The sequence below is a fragment of the Falco biarmicus genome, chromosome 4, assembly GCF_023638135.1.
Source record: "Falco biarmicus isolate bFalBia1 chromosome 4, bFalBia1.pri, whole genome shotgun sequence".
Classification (NCBI taxonomy): Eukaryota; Metazoa; Chordata; class Aves; order Falconiformes; family Falconidae; genus Falco; species Falco biarmicus.
In genome coordinates, this window is record NC_079291.1 from 40,027,506 (window position 1) to 40,053,053 (window position 25,548).

Consider the following 25,548-nt stretch of genomic DNA (forward strand, 5'->3'; position numbering starts at 1 on the left):
TGATCTATTTAAACAAGTTGTTACTAAACAAGCATAAACTTCCCCTAATGAGGCTATAACACTAGAATATTCATGTTTCCACAGGCAAAAGGAAAATGGTTACTGGAATTCATTTGGGGCTCTATGCCTAGTTTATTACACTTTCACATTATTTTTTCTCAGATATTTCTTTGACCACTTCTACTTTATACACTACTTAAGAATACTAAGCATTTCTGGGCAGTCTTAACAAATTATTATTTTGTCGCCTCCAAATCTTTACTCATATTCTTTAAACACCGTGCAGAAAAAATGTACAGACAGCACCCAAGTCTTTCCAAGTATCTAAAGAGGCAAAATATACTAAATTGCTAAGGACAAGAAATATAATTCACTATCTATACAAAAAGCCAGCAGTGTTAAACCTCAGTATGAACAGCAAGCAAATAGAACAGAGAAATCAAATGGTGAGCTAAGAACGAGTAAGTTCATTCTTGGTATGTAACAAGTATTTGCTACATTTTCTATTTATTTTAGAAATGTGTAACAACTGCTAAAGCAGAACTGTACAGTCACTGAAGCACTGGATCTGTTCAGATTTCTGTTGAGATGTCTCTTTAGAAAATAAAATGGGCTTATCTATGATTAAGTTTATGACATACGATAGTGTTACCACAGATCAATGTTTTTCCAGCCTGTAACTCTCAGATTCCTGACGATTCTTACTCCTACAAGGGTCAGCAAAAGATGAGATGATAAAGGCTGTGGGTAGGAGCCTTATATTCACTGCATGGAAGAAGGCACCTCCACTGAAAAATTTTGAATTCATGTATCAAAACACATTCAAACCCACTGCATTAAATGGTATTTTAGTAACTTCACATGTTCTAGAAGAAACAGTATAGGGAATCCCTAGATCAACTCAGGTGAAAACAAGTTTGCGTCGGTAAGACATTCTGTAAGGCAACAGGCAAGCTTCCAAACTGACTGCATAAATGACACCACCAAATATGACATCCTTTTCCTCAGTGGAGCTTCTTAAAATTGAGGGAGCGCAACCACATCATCTCACTCAGATAATGAAATGTATTTCAGGTGTGTAGAACAAGTGAGCAACAAAACCAAAAAATAGATTCTGGAAATTTCCTTCCATTTCCAGAGCTGTCTTCCATATTGCACTCATTTACCTTTCAGCTCCTTTTGTAATCTATTTCATTGCCATGAAAACTGAAGTTGCAAAGTGCAGTACTGATGTAGGCTGCAAAGCACTTATGATTAGGAGACTGCTTGGAAAAGGAAGCAATGTGATTGATCATCAAGTGAGGTCAAGCAGGTACAACCCAACAGAGCTCAGTAAATCCATCTATTAATGACAAACTGACGGGATAAGCAGCAGTCACTCAATTTAGCTGCACTGGTATTACAGGGTTAGCAGGGGCAAAATACACAAATATGTATTTACAACTCTGAAATCTGTTCTTTCAAAGTATCTCCTTCAGAAACAGCTCTGATTAGCAAACAAATTTCAGTCTTCACAATCACATTGAATTAAAGTTCACTGTTAACATGCAGCAGGCTGTATTGCTGTATCAGTTTTAGATACAGCTAGGTAACTTTCAGAGTTAGTTTTACACATTACGGAATTGAAAACCAATTCTTAATATTTTGCCAATTATTATGTGAGGCAAAACAAACAGACTATTCACATAGTTAGCAGAAAGAAATTCCAATTTATACATACAATTGATCTCCTTTGTTTCAAGTTTCAATCATGTTAGATAGCAACACATCTTCCTATTACCACATTTCTCCCAAGAACAAGACTGTATAGCTACTAGTTCTTGACCTGGCTGATAAATCTACACAATAACCACCGTGTAAATACATAACTATGTTTCCTAACACTGTCAAAACCGTATCTGCTCTTTGCACTGCAGTAGCAGGCACAGCCTAACATTAGTCTAGTACTTTTTGCCATTATAATACTACAAGAGACCAGATAAAGATAGAGGCCAACCTCATCCTTCTCTAGAACCTAGTTCAGACCTCTTTTAGGAGAATCCATTTCCGTTTCTCTTTTATGGCTGGAACAGCCCAAACAATCCAAATGTTCTTGGAAAGCAAGACAGGCTGAAGTAGGTCAACCCAAGCTTTTCCTGGTTTAACAGTCCAGAAGCAGCATGCCAATCAAGACTGAAGAAGAAATACACAAGGAGTCAGTGTAAGATAAAGTATGGCACAAAATAACAATACCAAGTTCTTTTTCTTTTTCAGGACGACTATGGCAGATGAGAATAGCTGCAGTATCTCTCTACAGCAGCTCCGTTCCCTACGGTCTTTAGTTTCTCTTGTCTTACCAAGCCTAGATGCAATACGACATGACTGCTCCTATGTCATCTTATAGGGGAAAAAAAAAAACAAAACCAAAAAAAGGACCCCAAACCCCCAGTCTCTTTCAGAATTGGTGGCTTTGGTGCACAGGAACTATGATCAATCTACAAAATCCTTCAGTTTCATGACACACCAGCTCCATAATGGATGCTTACCAAGTATCATCTTGCTTTGTCCCCCCTCAGACTGTTTTTTCTCTAGATACCTATATAATAGTTTCTGTAAGGAAAAATAACAAACGGAACATGTGCTTCTTTAGAAGGCTTTCTGTTTTGCCATGAACTTCTCTATTGTTTCAGATATTAAACTCTGACTTTATAATTAAAAAAAAAAAAAAAGACATTTGGTCCAGCTCTATGAGACTGTGTACAGCTGTGGTGCTCTAGATGGCCATACGCAGTGGTTTCATCCCAACATACGCTTCCAGTACTACTACCAAGTTTTGTGAAGAAATTTTCAGAAGAGGCCCATTTAGTTTTTCCTCCAGTTCTTATGCCACAGGAACCTAAACATGGAGCCTTTCCATTTTTTTGTCTTTTATGTGTAGGTCTTCGGTAAAGAACAATAATCTTATCCTAAATAATATCAAGTGAGAACAGAAACACGCAAGTTAGTGTCAGGGTTGTGATAATCTTGAAGCATTTTTATTCAGCTGCACCTAAACAAATCATTCCAGACAGTTACAGTTGGTTTCCAGAATCCTACAAGTATTTAGAGAGATGACAACCATAAAATATAAGGATGACACTGTCTTCTGAAAAACTGTATACAAAATACTGAATTCTGTAGTTTCATTAGCTATAAAAAAAACAACAGAATTTCAGATCATATACACAATAAAGAAAAATATATAAAAAAATCCATCACTAAGAACGGATCACTGATATTTACAAATTAATACATTTACATGCAGAACTTGGTCTCTGCACTTAATTTAAAAAGTTTTGATATTTATAGCTTTTTTTATACTGTACCAAGGAAATGGTTTTAAGATAAAATAAAATAGTCTTACCCATTTTCATTGAGGTGTATGTAAATGCTGCTCTTTCCCATTTTGCAAAAAGGATATTTAAGTAAAGCAATTAAGTGCTGGAAGCTTCCATTTAAATAACACACCTCTATACAGTGCAAATCCACCACAAAAGCAAGGTATTAAAATATATCAGAACTGTTCCGTACTATGTCTGGAAAGGTATTTCTGTAAGCTACACCTTTTGTTCAGTTGCCATCAGCTTTCTCTTGGAAGTATTTTCTGTCACCAGTCTGTACTCATCAGATTCAGGTTCTGAATTATCCAAGTAGAACGGTGATCAATTTTGCCACTACATGTACATTGAGGCTGTTTCCCAGAAGACGGTAGCATTGCTTTATTGTTACTTTGTCAGGAAAGCCTACAACAAAAACATATAGTACAATGTCATTATTCTGGGTTTGTTCCTAGCTTTCGGGTTTACTCCTTTTTTCAGTGAATAGTTCTTAATGCAGTTATCACAGATTGCAGCAGGGTTCACCACCCCACTAAAATTCACGAAGTTACAAAACCAGTTCCCAACCAGTTCATTGGATTTGGATCTGTTCTTCCATTAGCAGTATTGCCTTCTCTAAGGTTTAACAAGAAGTCTCAAAACATGGCTCTGTTGTGTAACTAATGCTAACTTACTTCCTCTTCAGATAGCTCAAAACATCCACCAGTCTCAGGGAGGGGCAGCAGCACCTGAAACATGTAGCATGGCACAACTGCTACTCTAGAGAACATCTACAAAAGAACACAGCCACAGCAGAAAGAAAATATGATGATTCTGCAGATGGACTGTGTTTCTCAATAAGCTTTATATTGTACCTCCAAACTGAGCCCCTCTAACCAGTTGAAGAAAATCACATCGGTCTCACAGTGCAATATACCACCAGTACAGATTAAGCTATGAGCAAGGCTTACTCAGTGAGTGAGCAAGCAGCTGAACGATTTTCCATGTAATTCAATGCTGACCCTGTCAAATGCACTCAGAAATACAGAGAGCACCAGAAACGTCCTTCACATGGCAAGTGCATGGACTGGCAGAAAGAAAGGAGGCCCAGAAAAAATTAAACTGGGCCTGTGAAAGGGCTGTCTTGTGTATTGAGCTCACAAAGGTGACCGAGCACACAGTCAAAGGTGACCAAGCTTCTGAGAATGAAGAAGTGGTCAGCAGCCAGCTGGTCTGCTCTATAACTGTCCTTGCTTGCACTCTTCACTTACTGCAGCTGTAAGCTAAAGTGCACTGGGGTTGAAGCAAATGCAAGATGAACAGTGGTGGTGATTCAACTGTTAGGGTCACTTGCTAAGCTGTTGAAACTTGATCACATTTGATTATTTGATCATTCCCTAAGAAGAAACGCCTAACTTTGACTCTGAGGTCATCACCACCCAGATTAGCTTTGATACATAAACACTGTGTGTGCAAGTAGTGATATATATGCTCTGAAATTTTCACAGCACTTCAGAAAAAACCCTCTTCCAGGGAGAGCTCAGGAGAGAACACGGCTGGACAGTTGCTGAGCCAAGGGTGGAAAGCTGAGGAGGTGGTGTCTGGGAGGAGTTGTTCCATCCTTCTCTGCCAATTACTAATGCCTCAAATGTGGACTGCTTTGGTAAACACATCTTCTCCCAGCTTCATCCACTCTGCCCAGCTTTCTGGCACTCAGATTTGGGCAACTATTCTTCTCTCGTTGGAACAATCACTTGCACTCCACAAACACTTCTTCAGATGGAGTTTTCATATTACATCACCGAATAAGGTACACAATCTATAAATTTTAAAAGAGTATATAAAAATAAATATGTATTTATGCACATACACACATGCACTAAGAATCCAAGAAGCTTATCTGAACCCTGAGGAATTCAGTTTTTCCTTCTGCCTCTTGGCAACTGAAGGCCTGAATTAATTTTCAGGGCTTACTGTTTCCTTTATCCCAAGTGCCATCCATCTGCCTGGTATCTTGCATCTTCTAACTTCTTGGCTCAAGAGTAGCCTACATCAGAAGGACAGCTTTAAAAACTCATAGTACACTGGCACTTGCTGCACAGCTCTCACTGTTACCGTTTAGGTCACACATGCTACCTGATGATGTTGTGGTCTTGGCAACACACACTACCACATTGTGCTGGCGTTCCACTAGGCTGCCATTTGTTTCCTAATAGCTTACATACATCACTAACAGGCAAAATGGAGAAGTCATCCTGACATCACCCTCATGAAAGCAGGTCGCAGGTGCAAGAGCCCTCTGATCACTTTTAATGATATTGCTGTGGGACCCACAGTAGTAACTAAGACAAATGACTGCAGTATTTCATTGACCTGTAGTGCAATTACTATTCATACATTTAGATATTAAAAGCACAAATAAATCTGTTAAGAACAATGATTTTCACTCTGGATCTCAGGCACTGGAAAGACCGCCAATCTGTTAAAATACAGACCCTTTTAGACACAATCATGTTTCCTCTGATAATACTGTAGCTGCAGCTAGTAACAGCATCCGTTACAAAGCTTCCTGACATTCTTTTCACTTCGTTTTCAGCTTACAGTTTTCTCATTATTTAGCTTCTTGGGCAAACAAAATATTTGCTGGGGGTACATCTCCAATCTTTCTGTTGTTGAAAATTTCAGCCCAAATGTTGCTGTTGCTACAGAAATTACAGCATATTTCTCTCTGAAAATATCACACTTCCATGTTAAATTTCAAGTCGTTACTGTGGAGAATGCTATCAGGGAGACACCCTTTGCTGTAGCCATAAATATAGCAACCTTCAAAAAAACCCCATAGATCAAAATCCTCAGAAGAAACAGAGATTACAGTAACTAAACTCACCAAAGATTTCAATCAGCCTAGAGCTGAGTAACGCTTTTTTAAGTACAAAGGGGGAAATGCCTTAGTACAAGGAGAAAAAAAAAAAAGTTAGACATGACTCAGTGCACTGGGAAAAGCTTGTTCTGCCTGTGAATCAGGAGTATGTGAACGGAAGTCACTGGATGAGAGACTTGTTTTGTGTTGTGAAAGTTGGAAAAGTAGTATAGCAAGGCAGGGAACTGCAAGAACTGTAAAGAAGGTCCCATGATAAAGGCAGAAGAGTACTACCCTCAGAGGTGGAATCTGTCCCTGTCCTTCCCTCACAGTTCCCTGGTGACAAAAGACAAGTTCACTAAATGAGCATTTTGTAGATGGTGATGATCTGGATGCTCCTCAAATTCAGAAGCCTGACTTGTCTTGAGAGTTCAGTTCAGGCTTGCAGCACTGTTGAACCTTATAGCTGTCCCTGAAGATGAGCTCCTAACAGAGAAAACATGGCATCATTCCAAGCACTCTGAAATAGTAAAGGTCAGGTTTCACAAACTGATCACCCCTAATAGAGACTTCCAAACAACTTTCTCCATTTTCTTGATTCTCCCTCTGTAAAATATAAGCAATATTAGCCCTACGACACCTCTCAGTGATGTTGTCATGACTGATTTCACACTGGGGGGGGGGGGGGGGGGGGGCGGGGGCGTGGCGGGGAGAGAATGGGCAATTCTGTGCTCAAAAGAAATCTTAAACAGCATGATAAACCTATACAAGCCAAATCTACCCCTGTTCAGCTCAAGTTTCTTTACATTAGCCTACATCAATACGGAACAGAATTGTGCTAAGAAAAAGGCTGTCTGCAAAAAGAACAAATTCATTAAAAGCTATGAAAAAATCCTGCATGTTGGCACGTGGCTTAACACAGCACATTCCTGCAAATACTCTTGATCAAGTAAGCTTAGTGCTGGCAACACCAATGCTTGACTTTGTAAACTTTATAATGTTCTTTAAATGTAGTAATTTTGAATATAACATTAAGTAATAAATGAGAAAAACTAAAACTTCAAAACAAATAAATATATACGAACTATTAAAAATACAGATACTATTATATATATATATATCTCAACTATTAGTACTCAGCACTCTAAGTCACTGAGGAAGTCAAACAAAAATATAACAAATTACTCAAAGTCCATGGTGTCTTAATCTGTGGATACCTGTGCTGCCGAGACAATAAAATGATCTGTTGTGACAGCAGCAGGCCAAGCTCCTTAGCAGGTACTAACAGTTACACTTTCTTGGCTGCCTTTCTTTACAAGGGAAGTCTAGTGAATTTATTTTAGGCTTAATTCTGGTTGACTTGTGTCCAATGCACCGAGTCTTGCTCCTTGACTCCTTTTTCTTCACAAAAAGTTAGAAAATTAAGTAACTGACCAAGAGCTAGGACTGCCTCTTCTAGAAAACAGAGATGATTAAAGGTCATTAACTGAAGAGTTTGATTAATCCTGAACAAAGAAGTATCTGTAACTTCTGAAATTCCCTTTCTGTCAGCAGCTGCAAATGTGTGGAAGGGAGAAAGCAAGCAGCTCAAACACTGAGAACCACTAACAGACCTCCTGAACTGGCAGGATATATTGACTTACCACAGTTGTGAGTAATGTTGGCTGCTGCGTGAATAGTTTAAACAAATGTACTCCTTCATTGCCATTCAGTAATAGAACATTCTCATGCCAAAACTTTTTTTTTTTTTTTAGTTTATGAAGACAAACCTAACCACAGAAGATGGCTCTTACAAAATATAAAAAACTAGCCGAAATTCAGAGAAGTTCAGAGTTAGCCAAATAACCAGAATCGGTAAGAATTGGTTCAGTTTTGGTCCAGGAAAAAAACAAAACAAAACCACACACTGCAACATAAAAAGCATGGATTAGTCCCCAGTAAAAAAACAAAACAAAACAAAAAAAAAACAACCCCAAATACACAGGCATTTCTGAAGAATTATGTAAAAATGGGTACTTTCCAGCACATACCAAATTCCAGAGGGAATCCGTGAAGATTTGCTATTTCTCTTGGGGTAAAGTACCTCAGTTTTAGTGTTGACAATTTCATAAGCTTCTCTTCTTCTGGTAACTCCTCAATATGCTTAAACACTGATTCGAGCTATGAAGAATATCCAGAACAGGTATCACCAATGCAGGCCAAATATGTAAAATTTAAGTCACATCTTAACAGACTATTTCTTTCAATTATCACAGTGACAAAGACAATAGCACGTTTTCCTTGAAAGTATAATCAGTGGTGGTTTTTTGCAGCCAACAACTCAATACATGGACTTGCAAGAAAGAAGTCAGCGTTGCCATGAGGGCATTCATCACTTCTTCCTCCAGTTACAAGCTATACCACTAGGTAATGAGGCAATCGAAGGACTATAAACATCTGTTTATGACAGGATAGTGACAATATAAGTCAATAGCAGACCCTCCACACAAATTAAACTGTATGGATACAGCTGTTTTAATAGTTACTTTGAGATTATCCTGAATTCCAAGGCTGCATTCTTCTTATGCTCAGAAATGCTATATAATTTTAGTGAACAGCACCGAAGTGCTGGAGGAAATGCCTGCGTACAAAACAGGCCTCGTGAAAAAATATCTGATTCACTGACACATTATTACCTTTGCCAATGCCTAAATACCACTTTGTGGTGAACTCAGTATCAACAGTAGAACTTCACAAAATACTGTGTCTTCCCAGATAAATAATACTATTGAAATTAAAACATGCTATACATATGACAGTATTTAGTGGACCATCTGTGTATAAAAAATGGCCCTAGATTCATGACACTGTATTCTATATAGTCTATCCATAGAATTAATAATTTTTAATGTTTTCACATAACCCTGTGAAACCTCTGTATCACATGACAGATAACAATAATAGCAACTCATATTCTACACACAGAGCCATACATACAATTTTGATCTAAATAAACTGTTGTTTAGGAACACAAAGTAAATCAATTGGAAACTTGGTTGCCATAAAATGTAGCTTTAAAAGCTTGTTACAATATTCAGAGCAAAAAAGCAGAAGACAGGAAAAAACAAGTTTTAAAACAAGTCTCATATCAGTTTTAAAACAAGTCATTCTCATATGTTAGTCTACACATTCTTACCTGTACATCTACTGCTGTCTGCAGAACTGAGCCTGTCCCTTCCACATAGTGTCCATACCTTAACAACAACAACAGTAACAATCTTAAATTAATTTTTTCATCAAACCTCATAGTACTGACAACTGCAAAGATGCAGGGAGGTTACTATCCACACCAACAGCCTTATATAAGGCAACTAGGCTACTACACAAGCCCGAGGAATTCAAGCATAGCATCATCAGAAAGGGCCACCTACACTGCACAAACCAATTAAGGCAAAATGTGTCAAAGGCCAAATGGTCCTAAGAGTTCAAATTGTCTCTCCATTAGGAACAAAGTTGTTCAGTCAGATTTAACTTTCGGTTGCTTGTGGATTTTCCAGAGGGAACGGATGGGGGATGACCAGGCATCTATGCAGAGCAGTCCAACAGAAAGAAAAAAATTAAATCCAACTAAACAGTAAGCAAACTTACATTCTAAAACCATATGATAGCTTTCCTGGATGCTTTGTGGTTGGCTGCTTAGCAACATATTTACTCTGTAGTCTCTTCCAGGTTACCATTTAAATGTAATTACAGGCTTTCAGAAACATGCTCCGATGGTCTAACTGTGCTAGTGTTTGAACATCCTGAACACAAAGAGACTGAGTCAAGCAAACAGAAGGCTTTTGCACTGTGGAAGAACTTCAGAAGATCCCCCACATTAGACAGATATGGTCTGCAATCATTAACAGGTGCTATTCTCTAGTTTTATCTGCACATCTGTAAAGACAATTACAGAAGTCTTTTGCTCTACTTCGGCCCATTTTAGAGCAAGGCACTGGAACAATTTTTGTTTCAAGCCTTTCTAATTCCACAATAAATAACAGAATACCCCCCCTTCAGGACAGACACAATGACCCAGCATGTTTCAATCTCGAGCATTTCTTCTTCATTTGGAAAAGCTTATGAGTAGTTCTGCCAATGTCAGTGACAGCAACACTTGTTCTAAAATAAAGTGCTTGCAAATCTTCCTTAGGATCAGAACAAAAGGCCCTAAACACTGATGCAGATTAAAAACACATGGAATTGAACTGTGTTGTAAATATACCACCCTTAATTGGTTAGTTGCATTCAGAAAATTCCTAACAAGTTTAACAATGTAACACACATAGCATTGAGGAATCCTGATCTTATATAGCATCTGATCATATTTCAGATTAATATATCCGAGCCAAAATAAAGACAAATTTCAAAGTGGTATTTTAAAGTAAAGAATCTTGGCACTAAAGTACAGAACTCCCCGCCCCGCCCCCCCCCCCCCCCCCCCCCCCAAAAAAAAAATCTAGTTAGTGTAAAAGTGGTTTGGGAGCCAGTGGGGGTGGTGTTGGGTTTTTAACACAAATGTGGGTAGATGGCCAACATTAACTGAATTGTTATTAATTCTTATTGCAGCTGCTGACTACAGAAAAATTAAAATTCATACCTTAGACTCAGAACATAATTAAAACCAGGAATTTTTGCCACAGTAAAAAATGATGCATTGATTTTCTGACATTTCATTACCAGTTTTAATGAAATAAGTTGGCTTACTAAATTACAGTGTTCAATTTTCATCTGACTCAAGACTTCCCCCCCATCCTTATTTCTGTCGGCTTTCAAAAAAACTTTTATATTTCACACACATAACATTATTTCTGGGTATATTGTGTCCTATATCACGACTAACAAACAGTTAATTTCCGCAATGCTACAGAGTGTTCCTGTAACTAATATAACTAATATTAAAGTATTTTAGAAGGTATTGCTTCTCTTGTCAATCGCATATCAACAATTTACAAGTCAGTCCAAAATTATTACATCTGAAGAAGTAGTTTTCATTTTCTCTGTCCTTTAAAATGGGCAACTTCAATCACCACAAACATATTCCTAAGAGAAACCACAGTGTTTGTAGTCCCAAGGAATTCCACAATCATTTTCCAATTGCCAAGGAGTCCAAGGTCAGAAGGGAACACAGGATCATCTGCTTGATATCTCACACATCACAGGCCATTACATTTTGCCCTATACTCCACCAAAGCCTTTCAGAAGACATACTGATATGACAAAGGCAGAAAGGCAAAAAACACTGATGAAATATCAAGTGTTTGAGGTCCCTAAATTAGCAAGGACTGGAGAAGGCATACGCAGATTATCCTCATCACACAAACCTTGCTGGAAATACCTGAAAACCAATCAGACCTGAGGAAAAATTTTTCTCCCAGTCTCAAAGCTGATAGTCAGTATGACTTAAAAGAAAGACACCAGACAGGAACCTCAGAAGAGGGACTGTCTGTATCAGAGTGCTGTTCTGCTCTATCCAGGGTCCTCTTTACTAGATCTCACGCTTCAGAGAAACCTAAAAACATAACTCCCAGAACAGCAGTAACTTATTCTTTACCTCTGAAAGTGACTTGGATGAAGCCTGCGATATAATTATAACCCTTGTCTTAATGGAGAGCTATAACTTATATGACCACATTGAGAACAATGTTAGAAGCCTTCCTGCCCAAAGGCTCTTTAAAAAGGGAACAAAGACAGCAAATCAGATTCCTACATTTTGAGCCAAGAAGAACTACCATAACCATCTGGCCTGGCTTCTTCCACATCAGCAGAACAGCAACAGTCACACTCCGTGTCAGATTTCCCACCACTAAATATAAAGACTTCATATCAGCTACTCAGGAGCCTCCTTCAGTGTGATTTTGATAAAAATAACCACAAACTACCATGACGTATTCTAGTGAAACCACAAGTGGCCAATTTATTTTTGATGACACTTAAGCCATACATGAGCTACATAAGAGATCATTCTGGCCCAAGGCTTTTATTTGACTGTTCTCATTAAGAAACAGATCCCACAAGATGCTGACTCCCACAATTCAAAAAAGTGAGGGCAGAAAAGGCTTATGTCAGCAAGAAACTGGGGAAAGAGCTTTCCTTTTGCACAAATTTTGAACTTCTGAAATTCTTTCTCTTCTCAGCTTTTTTATTGTCAAATAGTTAAAAAATCACAAATTCTGAAGGAACTCTATCTGGCAGTCTAATTTCTACTAATTAAAAAAGTTATGATTAGCTTTAACTCATCAATAAAGCCATTTTACTGAAACATTCTGAGAATTCTAAAAAAAAAAATAATCTAATTTGAAAAATTCACCAATATTAACATTTCCCACAAACTTTCAGGCTCCAACTGGCATTTTCCAATACAAATGCATTCAGTGGAAAAGCTCCTGACCAATTGTCTGTGGCATTTCAGAACACTCGCCAACCTCCGGCAGTCAAATGTAAAATTGCAAGGCACACATCAGAAAACTACTAGACAGAAAAGGACTGATGTTCTACTCCATCACATACATGACTTGCAATGCAGCAACCTAACTGGTTTTATGGCATATGGCTGATCCACAGCTATTCTGACCTACACAGCTGAAAAATCCAAGAAATCAATAAAATGTACAATGAAGACAGTTTTAATGAGGAATGGATCTGTCATGCATGACACTTTGTAACTTCATTGAGCAATATAAAGAAATTCATTAATGAATCAGTACTACAGAGGTCTACTGGAACCGTATTTCCGCAGGGGTAATTAAGCTTCTGTGAAGGTCAACAACAAATGGCACTGTCTTTTGTGAATGCCTTTTTGGAGTGGGCACATGATGTCTGGCAGAACAGTTTCTCATGCTGGCATGCCACTGGACCACGAAGCACACTATATAAGGAGGTTTTTTTCAGAGGCCTGGGTTGTTTTTATGAATCTTCCCTCTTCGTTTTTATAGGACATAAGCAAAAATACACTTAAAATTTCCAGACGTGATTCAGCAAGACATTGTCTTTGCATCTTACCCTTTTGTGAAGCACGTGGATCTCCGGGAGGTGGGTTTAACAATGTCTAACAAGAAGGCATAGCGCAATAAGGACTTCGGTGGTAAGAAATATTGGCTCATTTCTTCATTTCCCTCCTCCAAGAAATCTTTTAGCATTTGAATAGAAGAATCATTGTCTTGATCACGTTTCCTTTCCATTTCTTCTGCTGTTTCAAGTTTAAAAAGAAAGGTCCCTTTTGGTAAACTCTTCTTGCTGCTGCAATCAGGACCAATATTTGGATCCAGATTCTTCTCTTCAGAAGACAAGGAAGGACTAACTTCATCTACTTTGTCAGTGACTTTGTCCTTGCATAAGTCTTCTAGATCGTGATGTGGGAATCTTGTCAATATCTAAGAAGAAATTGTAAGGAAAAAAAAATAAAGAACTGCACTGGATAAGCAACCTGACAGCTGACACTGCAGTGAGTAAAATTCCTTCAAGAGATGCTCAGAATAAAGCAAGTAACCATCTGATGTTATTTTCATGAAGGTTTCAAAAAATATTGGCATTAAGATTTGCTGACCTACCAGCAGCGACGTCAGGAACAACCACAAATAATTGCCTTTGCAAAAATGCCTTCCCAAGGGCATGAAAAAGGAGCAGAATGAGTTGTTTTCTAGCCCACTATCAGCTACTGTTCCCCAACTGTATAAAGCCATCTAAACTACTGACATGCATCTCAACCCTTAGAAAACTCAGCATCCAGGCTGAAAAAAGAGACAGAACTTAACCTTTCTGTTGGTATCACTTATCCCTCTCTCCATCCATCAATACACACCACTAAACTGAAAATTTAAACCTAAACCTTCATGAAACAAAGCAAATTCAAGTAATACTAACAGACTCACCTGACCAGGAGCTTGAAAGGAAAATGGTTCTTGGTGAAGCCTTGCAATTAGAAAATATCGCAGCCTAGAATTGGGAATGCCAAGCTGTAAGCAAAACACACAAGCCTTTAGCCTTTAGGTGCCCACATCATAAAGAGAGAAAATGTAGTCTATTAGCATCATACAGTAATCTGCCATTACATAAAATAACAGAACTAAGACACTAATATATTTTGTGACTTTGGAGATAGCAGTATTAATTGGTAATACCTAAATACTTCTAACTTCCATACTTTCAAGGAAACAAGTGGCAATTATTCTTTGCACCTCATGGATTTGACTTTCTCTGTAAACAAACAGGAATGTAAAAGAACTCTTGTATGAGGTAAGAAGAAAAGTTACATGCATCACAATTTCTTGGGACAGGTACCACCTGTTTTCTACAGAAATGCAAAACGGTGTCTCCTTGACTTTTTGAACAAGGCATTACAAGACATCTAACCAAAACAAATGCACCACAACTGGTTTTTAAGGTTCTCTCTATCAGCTTCTCTCGGAAGTACATCAAGTATTTCATTGATTCTATTTAGTCTTGCACAACCTGAAATCTCTCACAACCCTTTTTTTTTTTTTCAGTTGCCAGGGAAACATGCAAACAAAGCCCCTCCTCCCACAAATAACACAGACATTTTCTGTGCTGGGAAATTCACAGGCATCAGCACTTCTGAGGCTCCTGCAGGGAAAACCACCTTCCTCCTCACGGTGTAAATTCATGCTGCCTTAAAAAATATCAAGTAGTAGCAAAGCAACAGGGGACTAGGGTCTAAACAGCAGTATGATTACGTCAGTATACTGATGAAAAATCAGAAGTCATGCCACATGGCTTTCTCATTCAAGAGTATCTTCAGTCCTGGGGGTGACTCTCTTTAATAAAATTGATCATTTTCAAATGTTCTTGGGCTCAGTGCAGTTTGAACAGTTAAATAATATTAGAGCAATTTCAGTACTCACACAAGTCGGAGACAAGAGAAATTCTTGACATTTAAAACCACATGTTGCTAGTGTTCGCAGAAGTTCATTTCTGGCAGTGAAAAGAATCAAAATGCAATTACTCCCTTCATACAACCTTTAGGCCCTTTTTTTATCCTAAATAAAAACACATTAACTGCAATACCTCAGGTATCAAGACACTCAGCACATTCTATGAGAAAGAATTGGACAGGGAATTACAAATATGAAGTCATCGATTTCTGAACTTGAGGAGACAATAAACAAAGTTCAGTGTTACTATAACCAAAAACTACTATTACACATTCACAGGTATCTCATACCTACTTCAAAACACCCCTTCAAAGAATATCCCATCTCTTAGGAGAGTATTTATAGTGTGTCAACAAGGAAAATAATCAGAGGGCAAGACATTCTCTTAATTGTGAATTATAAAACAGGAGATTAAACCCACTACAAATAGCTCACTACTTTACTCTGTTCACATACATGGCATCAGCTAAGTCTAACAAAAGGGCTAACAACAGATGACAAAAATTGGTGGCTTTGATATAACAGTGCGGTAGGACTGTACTTCATAAAGAACTGAAAAATCATTGAAATGGCAATCTTAAAAAGACTTGTCTTTTCTTTCCTATTCCATGCTCGAACTATGCAAAAAGCAGGAGCTGTGACCTGTACCTGGTATGTGACACTGCATCCCAAGTGTCGTAAGAGAAATCAAGCGTTCTGACTGGGGTGTTCCTGAACTACAGCTTGTTTCGAACACTGGCCAGCAAGGCATAGCCTAGGGAATCGCAGGGTCTACAGCTGCAGCCTGCACCAACAACAAAGTGTTCAAGTGACTGCTGCATGCTTAACTAGTGAGAGCTAACTGCCAGCTGCCTCCCATATTCATTAAGAAGCACGATGTACAGCATGGCTACTCTCTCAGTACTTTAAGGAATGCTATGGAAAGATCCTACCCTATGCCAGCAAGAAATGAGAAGGAAGACTGCAACCTCATCTCCTGCTTTGCCCACAAGAGAGGAGAATGCTCCTGCTATCATTAGGTAACCTTACTGACAACTTTCCTCTTCTACATTTCAAAGATTTTATACAGTCTTCATACTGTATCTCTGGACCATCTGATGGCAACTCTGAATCACTGATAATCTGTTTTCAACAAAGGTACTGAAGAAAGCCCCTATACTGTATCATGAACTTAACACAAGATAACATGAGCTCCTGTCATGGATAAAACCCCAAAACCTCCAAGTGCTATACCTACTGTTATTTTCCCTTGAAAATTAATATTGATGTTTTGTAAAGGACACAAGATCATCAAATAAAATAAATGGAGTCAACCTGTTATCTGCTTAGAGAAATAAATAGTTATTTAGCAAGTTCCTTTCACAACCTAAGACTTTCAATCCTAAATTAAAACAGTATTTTTAACGCACAGCTGCTAGCTATCTTATCTGATCCTATTTTGTTAACTTGAATTCTAGGAAATAAAACTCTTGCCTTCCCCTTCCAAAGAAAATGTCCTTTATTAAAAAAATAAACTTGCATAAATTAGACTTTACCTCGCAGAAGAGGATTCAAATCCTTTAACATTTTCTAAAAGTAGATATTTTGGAAGCTTCTGCAGTCTACAAGGAAAAAAATTAAACAAAACAGAGTAACAAGATGTAAACTACATTATATTCATCCACAGATTTGTTTAGCTACAAGAAAGATCAAAGTATTTCCAAATCATGCCAGCTGTTAAAGTTTAGCATCCTTAAAAACAATGTACCTCAACTTTCAAGGTAGCCTAGATCAAATCATTCCCAGCTGAATTAAAAATGTAGCTTGCTGGTAATCATAAAAACCAACAAAACCCACTTAAGTTCAGATGGACTGCTGCACCCTCCCGTACCCCATGCACATACTTCTGAAAATGCTTATCACATTCATTTCCTAAAGCATAACATTATTATTCAACAGATTGAGTTTGTAATAGCAAAGATAATTGTCAAGGGAAAAAACATCACTATTTAGCCATGGAATAGAAAACTTTTGTTTTAAAGTGCCTAAAACAAAATTCAATGTCAAAATGTTACTTCAACTTTAGTGGTAACACATCAGAACCAGCATAGAACCAGCATTCATCTAATTACTTTAAGAAATATGACATGTTTAGAGCTCAAATTGCAGATATTCTCAACTTTTACTTAACTTTTTCATTTTGATGGGGGGGGGGGGAGGGAGCTGAGGTTTAGCAAGATCAGTGCAGAGGTCTGGAAATAGGCTCATTCCAAAACTAGCATGTTAAATCTCTGGAGAAAGGAACATGTCCAAACTGTACCAGGGACCAGTCTAAAAATTTAGAAGAATAGATTCAGATTCAAGTCTCTGCGAACACCCCTGGCACTGATTAATTCTCTAGTAAAGTTAATGTAGACATAGTATGTCTGTTATACATTGAGATCTTGGAACAGAATACAGAAACAGGGTATTAATGCCACCAGACAACAGTTCTGCACTTATTTAAGTCAGTAAGTGACTTTGGACTTCCACTGGTACAAATCACAGTAGCATTTGTTTTAGCCTGTTCTTAACTATCATCAACTAAAGACATTCATGTGAAGTATTAAAGAACTAAAGGCTTTCACAACAAACTGGAAAATGTACAAGGTACTACATCAAATTTAAAGATACTAAAGCTAATAGTGAAAAAATAGTACTACACTAACAAAAAAAGCAGCAGCAGCCAAATTCCCTGCAGAGGAATGGAGAATGTATCTGTTGGTGTGCCTACCCACACTCAACATCATCATCTACTATGAAACTTTTTTTAAAAAGATTTTTAAAGTTATGAATCCAAAGCATAGCCTGAAATGCAAGAGCACAGGCAGGATCAACAGATCACAAGATAAGTAATCACCACACAAAGAGTATGTTAAATACTTGGCAGGTATTAACATTACAAATGTGCCTGTAAAAGTAGCACTCTGACCTCTTAGCATTAGATTTCCCTGGGTTATTGCTTAGACATGATAAACAGACCACTTGGGTCAAACTTTGTTTGCTGGCTGTGTTCTCCAATGTTTTCCCTGGTCTTTCCAGATCTTGGAATTGTCCTTTCCATCTAATACCTTTCTTCTCAGAATATCTTCGAGCCTCATTTCAGCAACATTTCATTATAAAAGGCTGAACATAAGGTAGAAATAGCCAAGGGATGAGAAATTTATCGTTCTCATAAACTGAATGCATGCTGTACCAAATTAGAATGCAAATTCCTATATTAAGAATTTCCCTTTTTTGGGCTGAAATACTCCACACTCAATGTCTGGCAAATATGTCATATCCAAAAAATACACAAGCACTATCTCGGTAAAACATAAATCTATTGGAACCGAGAAACTCTACAGAAGCCACCATCTTGAACATTTTACAGACTACTTACAGCAATTACTGCCTCAAGAAACCACCTGCCCAAGGGAGATAAGGGACATCACGAGGGTCTCATGGGGTGTTGAGATAAAAGTACCACAGCCAAACCCAGCTCCTTTGCATAGTCATGACGAAAAACATATGCCCTGTAATGTCTAAAGCTTTGGTTTTGAGAAGGAAAAGCTTCTGCCCTTTATCCAGCTAAATCCATAGCAACCAGGAAGCAACATTTCCATATTAATGCACAAAAGTGTCACAAAACCAGCCAGCCTCTTAACTGTGTCTCAGTTTAACAGAAAGGAATACTTAAGTCAGGATTCCTTTAAGGATAAGGAAGGTACTATTATTCTGACAAATTACTGACTTACACACCATCTGCTGGTTTTAATTTATCATTTTGAAAGGTCAGTCCGGAGGACTGAGTTACATTCCTCATTCTGGAAAAGACATCCTTTGCAATTTCCAGAAATCCATGTTATCTATTTTTGTGTCTCTGCTAGAAACGGGAAAGTAATAATAATCTCTCTTTTCATTGTCTAACTTAACTAGGCTACAGAATCTGTATTGCGTTCTGTGCTCTCTGCCACAGATTTCTTGGGTGATCCCAGTGAAGCCACTCAGCCCTTCTGTGTCTGTGTTCTCTAACTGCTGATGACAAGGGCAAAAAGCTAGTCCTATTTAATATTGCTGGCTGCTGAAAAGTTCTTTCTGGAAGAAGGATGAAGACCCTTTTCTCCCAGCATCAACAGCAGTTCAAAAGAAAGGTTGTTGTTGGTATGTTTCCTTCTGTGTAGAAAAGCATTTGTGAGAGAGAGCACAAGAAAGCAAGCAAGCAACCACCAACCCCAACCCCCCTCGCCCCCCCCCCCCCCCCCATCCTCCTGAAATTCTGAGAACAAGATTAACAAATCAAGAAATATATAAAGAACGGCTGTCCCAGTCTCCAGCAGAAGCAGGACTGCCAGGAATGGTTAAGTGTCTGGTACATTGTAACTGATGCAAATTCTCAGGCTCATGCCAACTGTGCCCAATGGACATCTCAATCCAGAACCAGAAACTTCTGCTGGATAATCTTCCTGGGCAACTTGCCCCACTTCCTCCAGAAGGGTTCCTACAGTGCTACACACCTCTTCCCGAAAAAAAGACTACAAGCTTTACTTGGAGCTGATTTTTAACGATCTCAATAAGAACAATTTAGGTCAGCAAAATCCACTGTTTCAAAATTTAAGGCATAAACAATACAAATAATTATGGCTATTTTATTAGGGACTGAAGTTTGACCAGGCAAAAATGACAGATCAATATTAAGACAAGGGCACTGTTCAGACAATGTAGTGCTATTTGAATTCTTAAGTATTACTAACCAAAATCACACAATTTGCCCTGAGATATCTAGAAGCAGCATGAAAAAGACAGAATAGACACTTCAAGAAAGAACAGAAGGGGGGATGGAAGAAGTATCATATTGCCCATTCAATAACATATTTAAACTTTCCAACGTTGCCTATTCAAAAGTTGACAAAATGTTGAATCAAAGGTTTTTTTAATCTGGTATTTCAAACAATTTTCATGTTTCCATGATGCCCATTAGAAAACTATTATCTACTCCTGTTTCTCTATAAAGTCAGTGCAAGTTTGATGCTGAACTGAAACTAACTAACTCAATGTTCCATTTCTAATATAGCCACAGTTTAAATAGACACCCAATAATAAGAAACCCCCAAACAATGAAAGCATATACAGTAACTATGAGATGATAATGGCATTAGTAAAATACAAGTGTTCATAAGTTACACAGGATCACGTGAAAACAAGTAATATAACACAATACTTGTAAGTCTCCCTGTAAAATACTAGAGATGACTTCTCTTGCCGAAATATAAAGGACCTACACAGAGGCTTAAGAACTGAGGCAGAAGTTCATTTATACCTTGGGAGAGTATCAAGGATATAGAGAAAGCTTTTTGCCCGTGGATCAGATACATCACCTTGCAGGCCAATTCTAAAAAAAGAATAAAGAAACACCTGTGTATTACTTGGAGCAGACTGACATTTGACTTACATTTTTCTACAGAATGCTGACAGTTTTTGCGTTGAGTTTCAAAAAGGGATTCTACAAAAGCAATGTGTACAGATACGAGGACCTGCTCACAGAATGAGTGTCCTAAGAAATGCTTTAAGGAATGAAAGCCTACCCTGGAATCCATCAGCTAATAGTGAGGTTAAAATCGAAGCATTTAGTAATAAAATCCACTCCCCAGTCTGCAAAGTGTTTGGCATTCTGGTCTTGTCCACCAAACCCCTTGAATGTACTTGGCTCTGAAAGGACAAAAAATCCCCACTGGGTTCCTGGGAATACCCCACTATTTTACATTGAATATAATACATTTATATGAATTAAAGCCTAAGTGCGCACCATTTTGCAGGATTGAGCCCCATGTGAATAACTTTGTAACATTAAACCGGACAGCTCATGTAGGTAATAAAGATAATATAACTATTCCAGACCCGTGTTCCTCTAATCTGTATTTGTATTAGCTCTTAAAAAAAGAATGAAGCCTTGGTAGAAGAGCTTCAGCATGTCTCTAAATTAGTCATACACAGATTTTTCTTTTCATCGTTTTACAAAAATTTTAAAAAAATTGAAATAATAATTCCTATATACATCATAGGTTTGCACAAATACATCTTTATAGGTCAACACCACTTTAGAAGGATCTTTTTAATCTTAGAGCATTCAATGAGATATACTGTCTTACACAAGCAGTTTCATCACCATCAACAGACTTTTTCATGAAGCTAGTCAATATTTAAGATTCAGACCGCTGCATTCCTTCCACTTCAGTAAACATCAGGATGAACAAAACTACATTTTTGCTTAGAAAGATAGACAGATGAACCACACATAGGGTTACTCTTGAAAAACATTTCTCCTTTAACAGTACATACTGTAGTAACTGCACTTTTCTCCAAAGCATGCTGTATCTACCTGGTAAATGGCTGACAGGGAGGACTCATCAAAATCATATCAAAAGATAATCTGTCAAATTCTTTCAGTGTTATGCCCTGAATAAGGAAAGAGAAGAATGTTGAGTGTCATAAACTGTATGAAACTCTCAAGTCATCTTTCAGATCAAACTACCTCTCTTACTTCCGCTACATGCTTCATCTAGCAAAACACTACCTAATCTCCCATTTGACGTAATAAATTCAATTTTTTCTACCTTGGCTAACTGTACAATGCAAATATGCATTAATTGCTTTGAATATAAACCAAAACCGGTAACGATGTTAGCATCTATACATAATCTTGAGGGGTTTATGTACTCATTCTTTCAGAATAGGTGTATAGTGGTTCCTTCAATAGGTCACATCAAAACGCTTAACTACTTATTTCTCCCCATCCCTCCTCAAATATGTTATTCAACTAGAGAGCCTCTGTACATCAAAAACAACATGTTCATCATCATCATCAAAATCAACATGTTCAAAACAGGTGAAAAAAATATTACATCTTCTCAAAAAACAAAATATCTAAACAGAAAAGTAGCTCAGGTGTTAACATGGTAATTTCTATAGGTCCAGACTGTGGGGTATAATTCTTCGGAGCTCACTACCAACACATCCTGTACTGTTTATTTCATTCTAGTTTTTGCCTAGTAAAAATCCCTCACAGATATTATATGGCTGAAAGCTCTACTCTGCAAAAATATATTCTGTTCAGAGAAGAAAAAATTAGATCTGCTGCACTAATTAATTACACAGGTGGAAAATCCCCTAGACTAAATTTTAACCGAAAGGACAGCATATTGAGGGGCCAAGAGGAGAGAAGGACAATGATCAAGTAACTGTAAGCCAAAGAAATCATTGCCTTACATATTTTGAGGGATATATAGCAAATGTAACATTACTGCCCACAGAAACTAGACAAAAGCTGCTATTTTTTCCCAATAAATTTAAAGAAGGTCTTACTGACTGTAATCTGCTCTTATCTACTATAAGGAGACATATGCAAGCATTCTCCTTTTCCCATATAAAACTGTAGATTATCATTCAGTCTGTTATTATTGAGTGGTGAATAGCCATTTAACCTTTAGCCACCTATTTAAGTCTTATTTAAGCTGGTGTCTCAAAACTAATTCATTATTTTTTACTGTCCTGTTGTAAAGCTGTAAAAGAAGATTAAGAGGTATACAGTATTTTCTAACTAAATCCAGGCAAAAAACCATGCCTAGTCTGCCCCTCCATTACTAAAACAGAATCTGATTTTAGCTAGTTCTTCAAATAATTCAGAAAAGGGACCGAATTTCTAAAATATTTGATCTATTGAACCCACAAAAAACCCACAAGACTGTCCCAAGTAATATGTCTTCCTGTGTTTTTCTGACCTCAACCATAACTACAAAGACATGCCTCCAAGTAATTTGATTAAATTCTTTCAAAATACATAAAAATATTTTTTTAATCTAAATTTGTCATTCCTTTACTGTTGGTAAGCATTCCTGTTGACATCACATAACTTTTCTTCATGTAGCAGTCAAGACTTTCAGGAAAAGACTGCAGTGTATCTCTCTAACTTCAACAAGCAACCACAACACAAGAAATCAAAGTTATCATAAAATTGCTATATTCGTAACAACATAATTAGATTTTTTTGTTTCTCTTGTTACTGACAAGGATAGTGAAGACAACATATTTCTAGAAAAGCCAGACTAGTGTAAAAAAAGACATTCATTACTCACCTCAATTGTCTTTGCCCATAATGGCGTGCCCGGAAAGTTGTGCTTATAAACTTCATTGGCAAGAGTGTTCACATCAACAGCAGCAACAACTTCTGCAGATGTGCAGCTTTCTAAAGTTAAAAAAAGAATTTGAAAACTGTAGCTTCTCTTTTACTGCTCTTGGAAAAAATACGTTTGCTCAGCTGCGTTACAGCTATGCTCAAAAATAAAAGGGAAATTACATGACTGAACTCTGCTGTGCTACCTTTAAAACTTTATAAGAAAAATACACCGTTTTTCTAATCATATGGCAAGTACTTCCCTTCCTCATATAAATCCAAAACCAAAAGCTAACCATGCACTTCTTAATTTGTAGGTACAGTCACACAAACTCCAAAGAGGGTGCATCTTTACAACGTTCCCACCTGCACTCATCTGGTCTCTCCGAGTTGGTCTCTACCACAGGAACGCAGCCTGAATCAATCTGCCAAGCCCCCCTGCCACTGCCTGCACCTCTCCAGCCACTGACAACTTACAGGAACTGAACATGTTATTTTGGAATATACTACTTCTCATCGTGAAAAAACAGCACCAATATGTTTGAGGTATATCTACTCTCACAAGAAAACTTTAAGAAGTTGCCTGCAAAACACTGGTGCTTATATTCCAGTAAAACCTTGGGCCTTGAATCCAGCTGCTGCCCCCTTTGAGTTCAAGGTCCCCAAAATATCAAAGGGTTTGAAGGACAAAATTTGGCAGCTCCTCTTCTCTCAATATCAAAGGAAGTACTTCTGGACACTTACATATGTCATTGAAAAGGAGAGAGCACAGTTTAACAAATCTACTGACAGCTAAAATCCTGAAAGAAAAATACACGAAAAAGAATGTAAATAACCAATTGTTAATTTATAGAGTAACAGAATAGTAAGCTCTACAGAAGCTAAAACCATAAAAAATCCAGTGTTTAATCCACTGCTCGTCATGTCACACTATTTATTATTACTAACCACAACACCTTCCCTCAGGCTTTTTATCCAGGAAGATAAGCTGTGGTCACCGTTATAGTTGCAGGCAGAAAACAGTGACCATACTTCCTGATACACAAAACCAGTTTCAACCACCAGGAAATTTACATCATAGTCACCATTACAAAGACTCAGATAAAAAATTAATTGCCCACGTTTCATTTTATTTTTGCAAACCAAAATAAATAAGGCAAATAGCTACATGCCTTTGACTAGTCTGACAACATGCTCAAGTAACACTAACAAATGACCTTACAAGACACCTTATGAACTACTTCTAGTGGCCTAATTATTTACAGTTTGAGAGAATGAAAACTCAACTATGAAGTCCCCAGTGGATTTTATTTTGAGTGATACAGTTATCATCCATCTACTCTTTTTCAGGTTTTCAAGGCCACCTTATTCAAAACTAAGATGAATGAGAAATCTGGGTATTAGACAGATTGTAGCAGTCATTTTAACAAAGATCAACCTGGTTCTCCTGCATTTACTTGGTGCAATAGAGAACAATAAGGAGTTTCACAAGAAAAACACAGACAGTTGCCCATTAAGGGTCAACATACAAATTATTTGCAGTTACTGTCTTGACATTTTGACCATAAATTGTAACTAAGTATTAAATACAGGTGCACCCACGGGGACAACAGAACGACTACACCTGGGATTACAAAACAGGTATGTTAACACTGACATCTAGCGTGAAAAGAACATTGTGGTAGCAGGTTGACTGTCTCAATTTGCAAGTATATTCAAGAACCAACACTTTCATCTTCTTAAAACAAAGCGGCAACACCTAAGTAATGGGAACAAATTTCAAGTACTGTTTAAGAGACTGCTTTTCTCACTTACTCTTTCAGTTTTTAAACCATGTTGACCTGACAAGCTGATCCTTACTGCATGTTCCAGGCACTCCAGAAAAGGGGGGGGGGGGGGGGGGGGGGGGGGGGGGGGCCTTAAAAAAAAAATCAGGAACCTCAAATCATTATCTAACTGAACATATAGTTTAAAAATGACAACTGACAGGGAACATGCTTTCTCTCACAACTCATGATTCAGATGTTCATCCTTTTTGCTACCATCAATCCAATCTCTCCCTGCACACACACAAGAAAAAAGAAATACTGAGGATTTGTATCAAGGGACTTCACAGGCCCAAATGCCTGGAAATAGTGAAAGAGAGTACACAGCTAATAGTAATTTATTGAATCTCCTTGCAATACAATGCTCTGTCTAAACCAGAGATGTTAACCTGCATGGAAAAGGGGCAGGAACTTTTCCTGAACTATTCCACCTGACATCCTCTCTTCTCAT

At 37.7% G+C, this 25,548-nt stretch overlaps 2 protein-coding genes across 11 annotated transcripts in view; both read right to left on the reverse strand.

Moving 5' to 3' along the window:
• The window catches only part of CUBN (cubilin), a 155,121-nt gene extending 152,288 nt beyond the window's left edge, over positions 1-2,833 (reverse strand). The window contains exon 1 of the mRNA XM_056336735.1: positions 1,997-2,833. The gene's annotated coding sequence lies outside the window, so the exon portion shown is untranslated. The remainder of the gene's footprint in view (positions 1-1,996) is intronic.
• A 789-nt stretch (positions 2,834-3,622) lies between these two features.
• Positions 3,623-25,548, reverse strand: part of TRDMT1 (tRNA aspartic acid methyltransferase 1) — a 29,041-nt gene continuing 7,115 nt past the window's right edge. For 2 of the 10 annotated variants that reach the window (XM_056336729.1, XM_056336728.1), the window contains exons 2-10: positions 23,234-23,343; positions 20,422-20,493; positions 16,640-16,705; positions 15,075-15,144; positions 14,085-14,168; positions 13,216-13,586; positions 9,371-9,428; positions 8,226-8,355; positions 3,623-3,761 (exon numbers count right to left, since the gene is read on the reverse strand). In XM_056336729.1, the coding sequence (XP_056192704.1) occupies positions 3,661-3,761; positions 8,226-8,355; positions 9,371-9,428; positions 13,216-13,586; positions 14,085-14,168; positions 15,075-15,144; positions 16,640-16,705; positions 20,422-20,493; positions 23,234-23,289 (1,008 nt within the window). In that variant the 5' untranslated portion in view covers positions 23,290-23,343 and the 3' untranslated portion in view covers positions 3,623-3,660. Of the gene's footprint in view, positions 3,762-4,030; positions 4,127-8,225; positions 8,356-9,370; positions 9,429-13,215; positions 13,587-14,084; positions 14,169-15,074; positions 15,145-16,639; positions 16,706-20,421; positions 20,494-21,440; positions 21,564-23,233; positions 23,344-23,637; positions 23,813-24,015; positions 24,072-25,548 lie in introns of those variants that run through there. The other 8 variants (XM_056336726.1, XR_008821510.1, XM_056336725.1 and 5 more) reach the window with 8 other exon arrangements.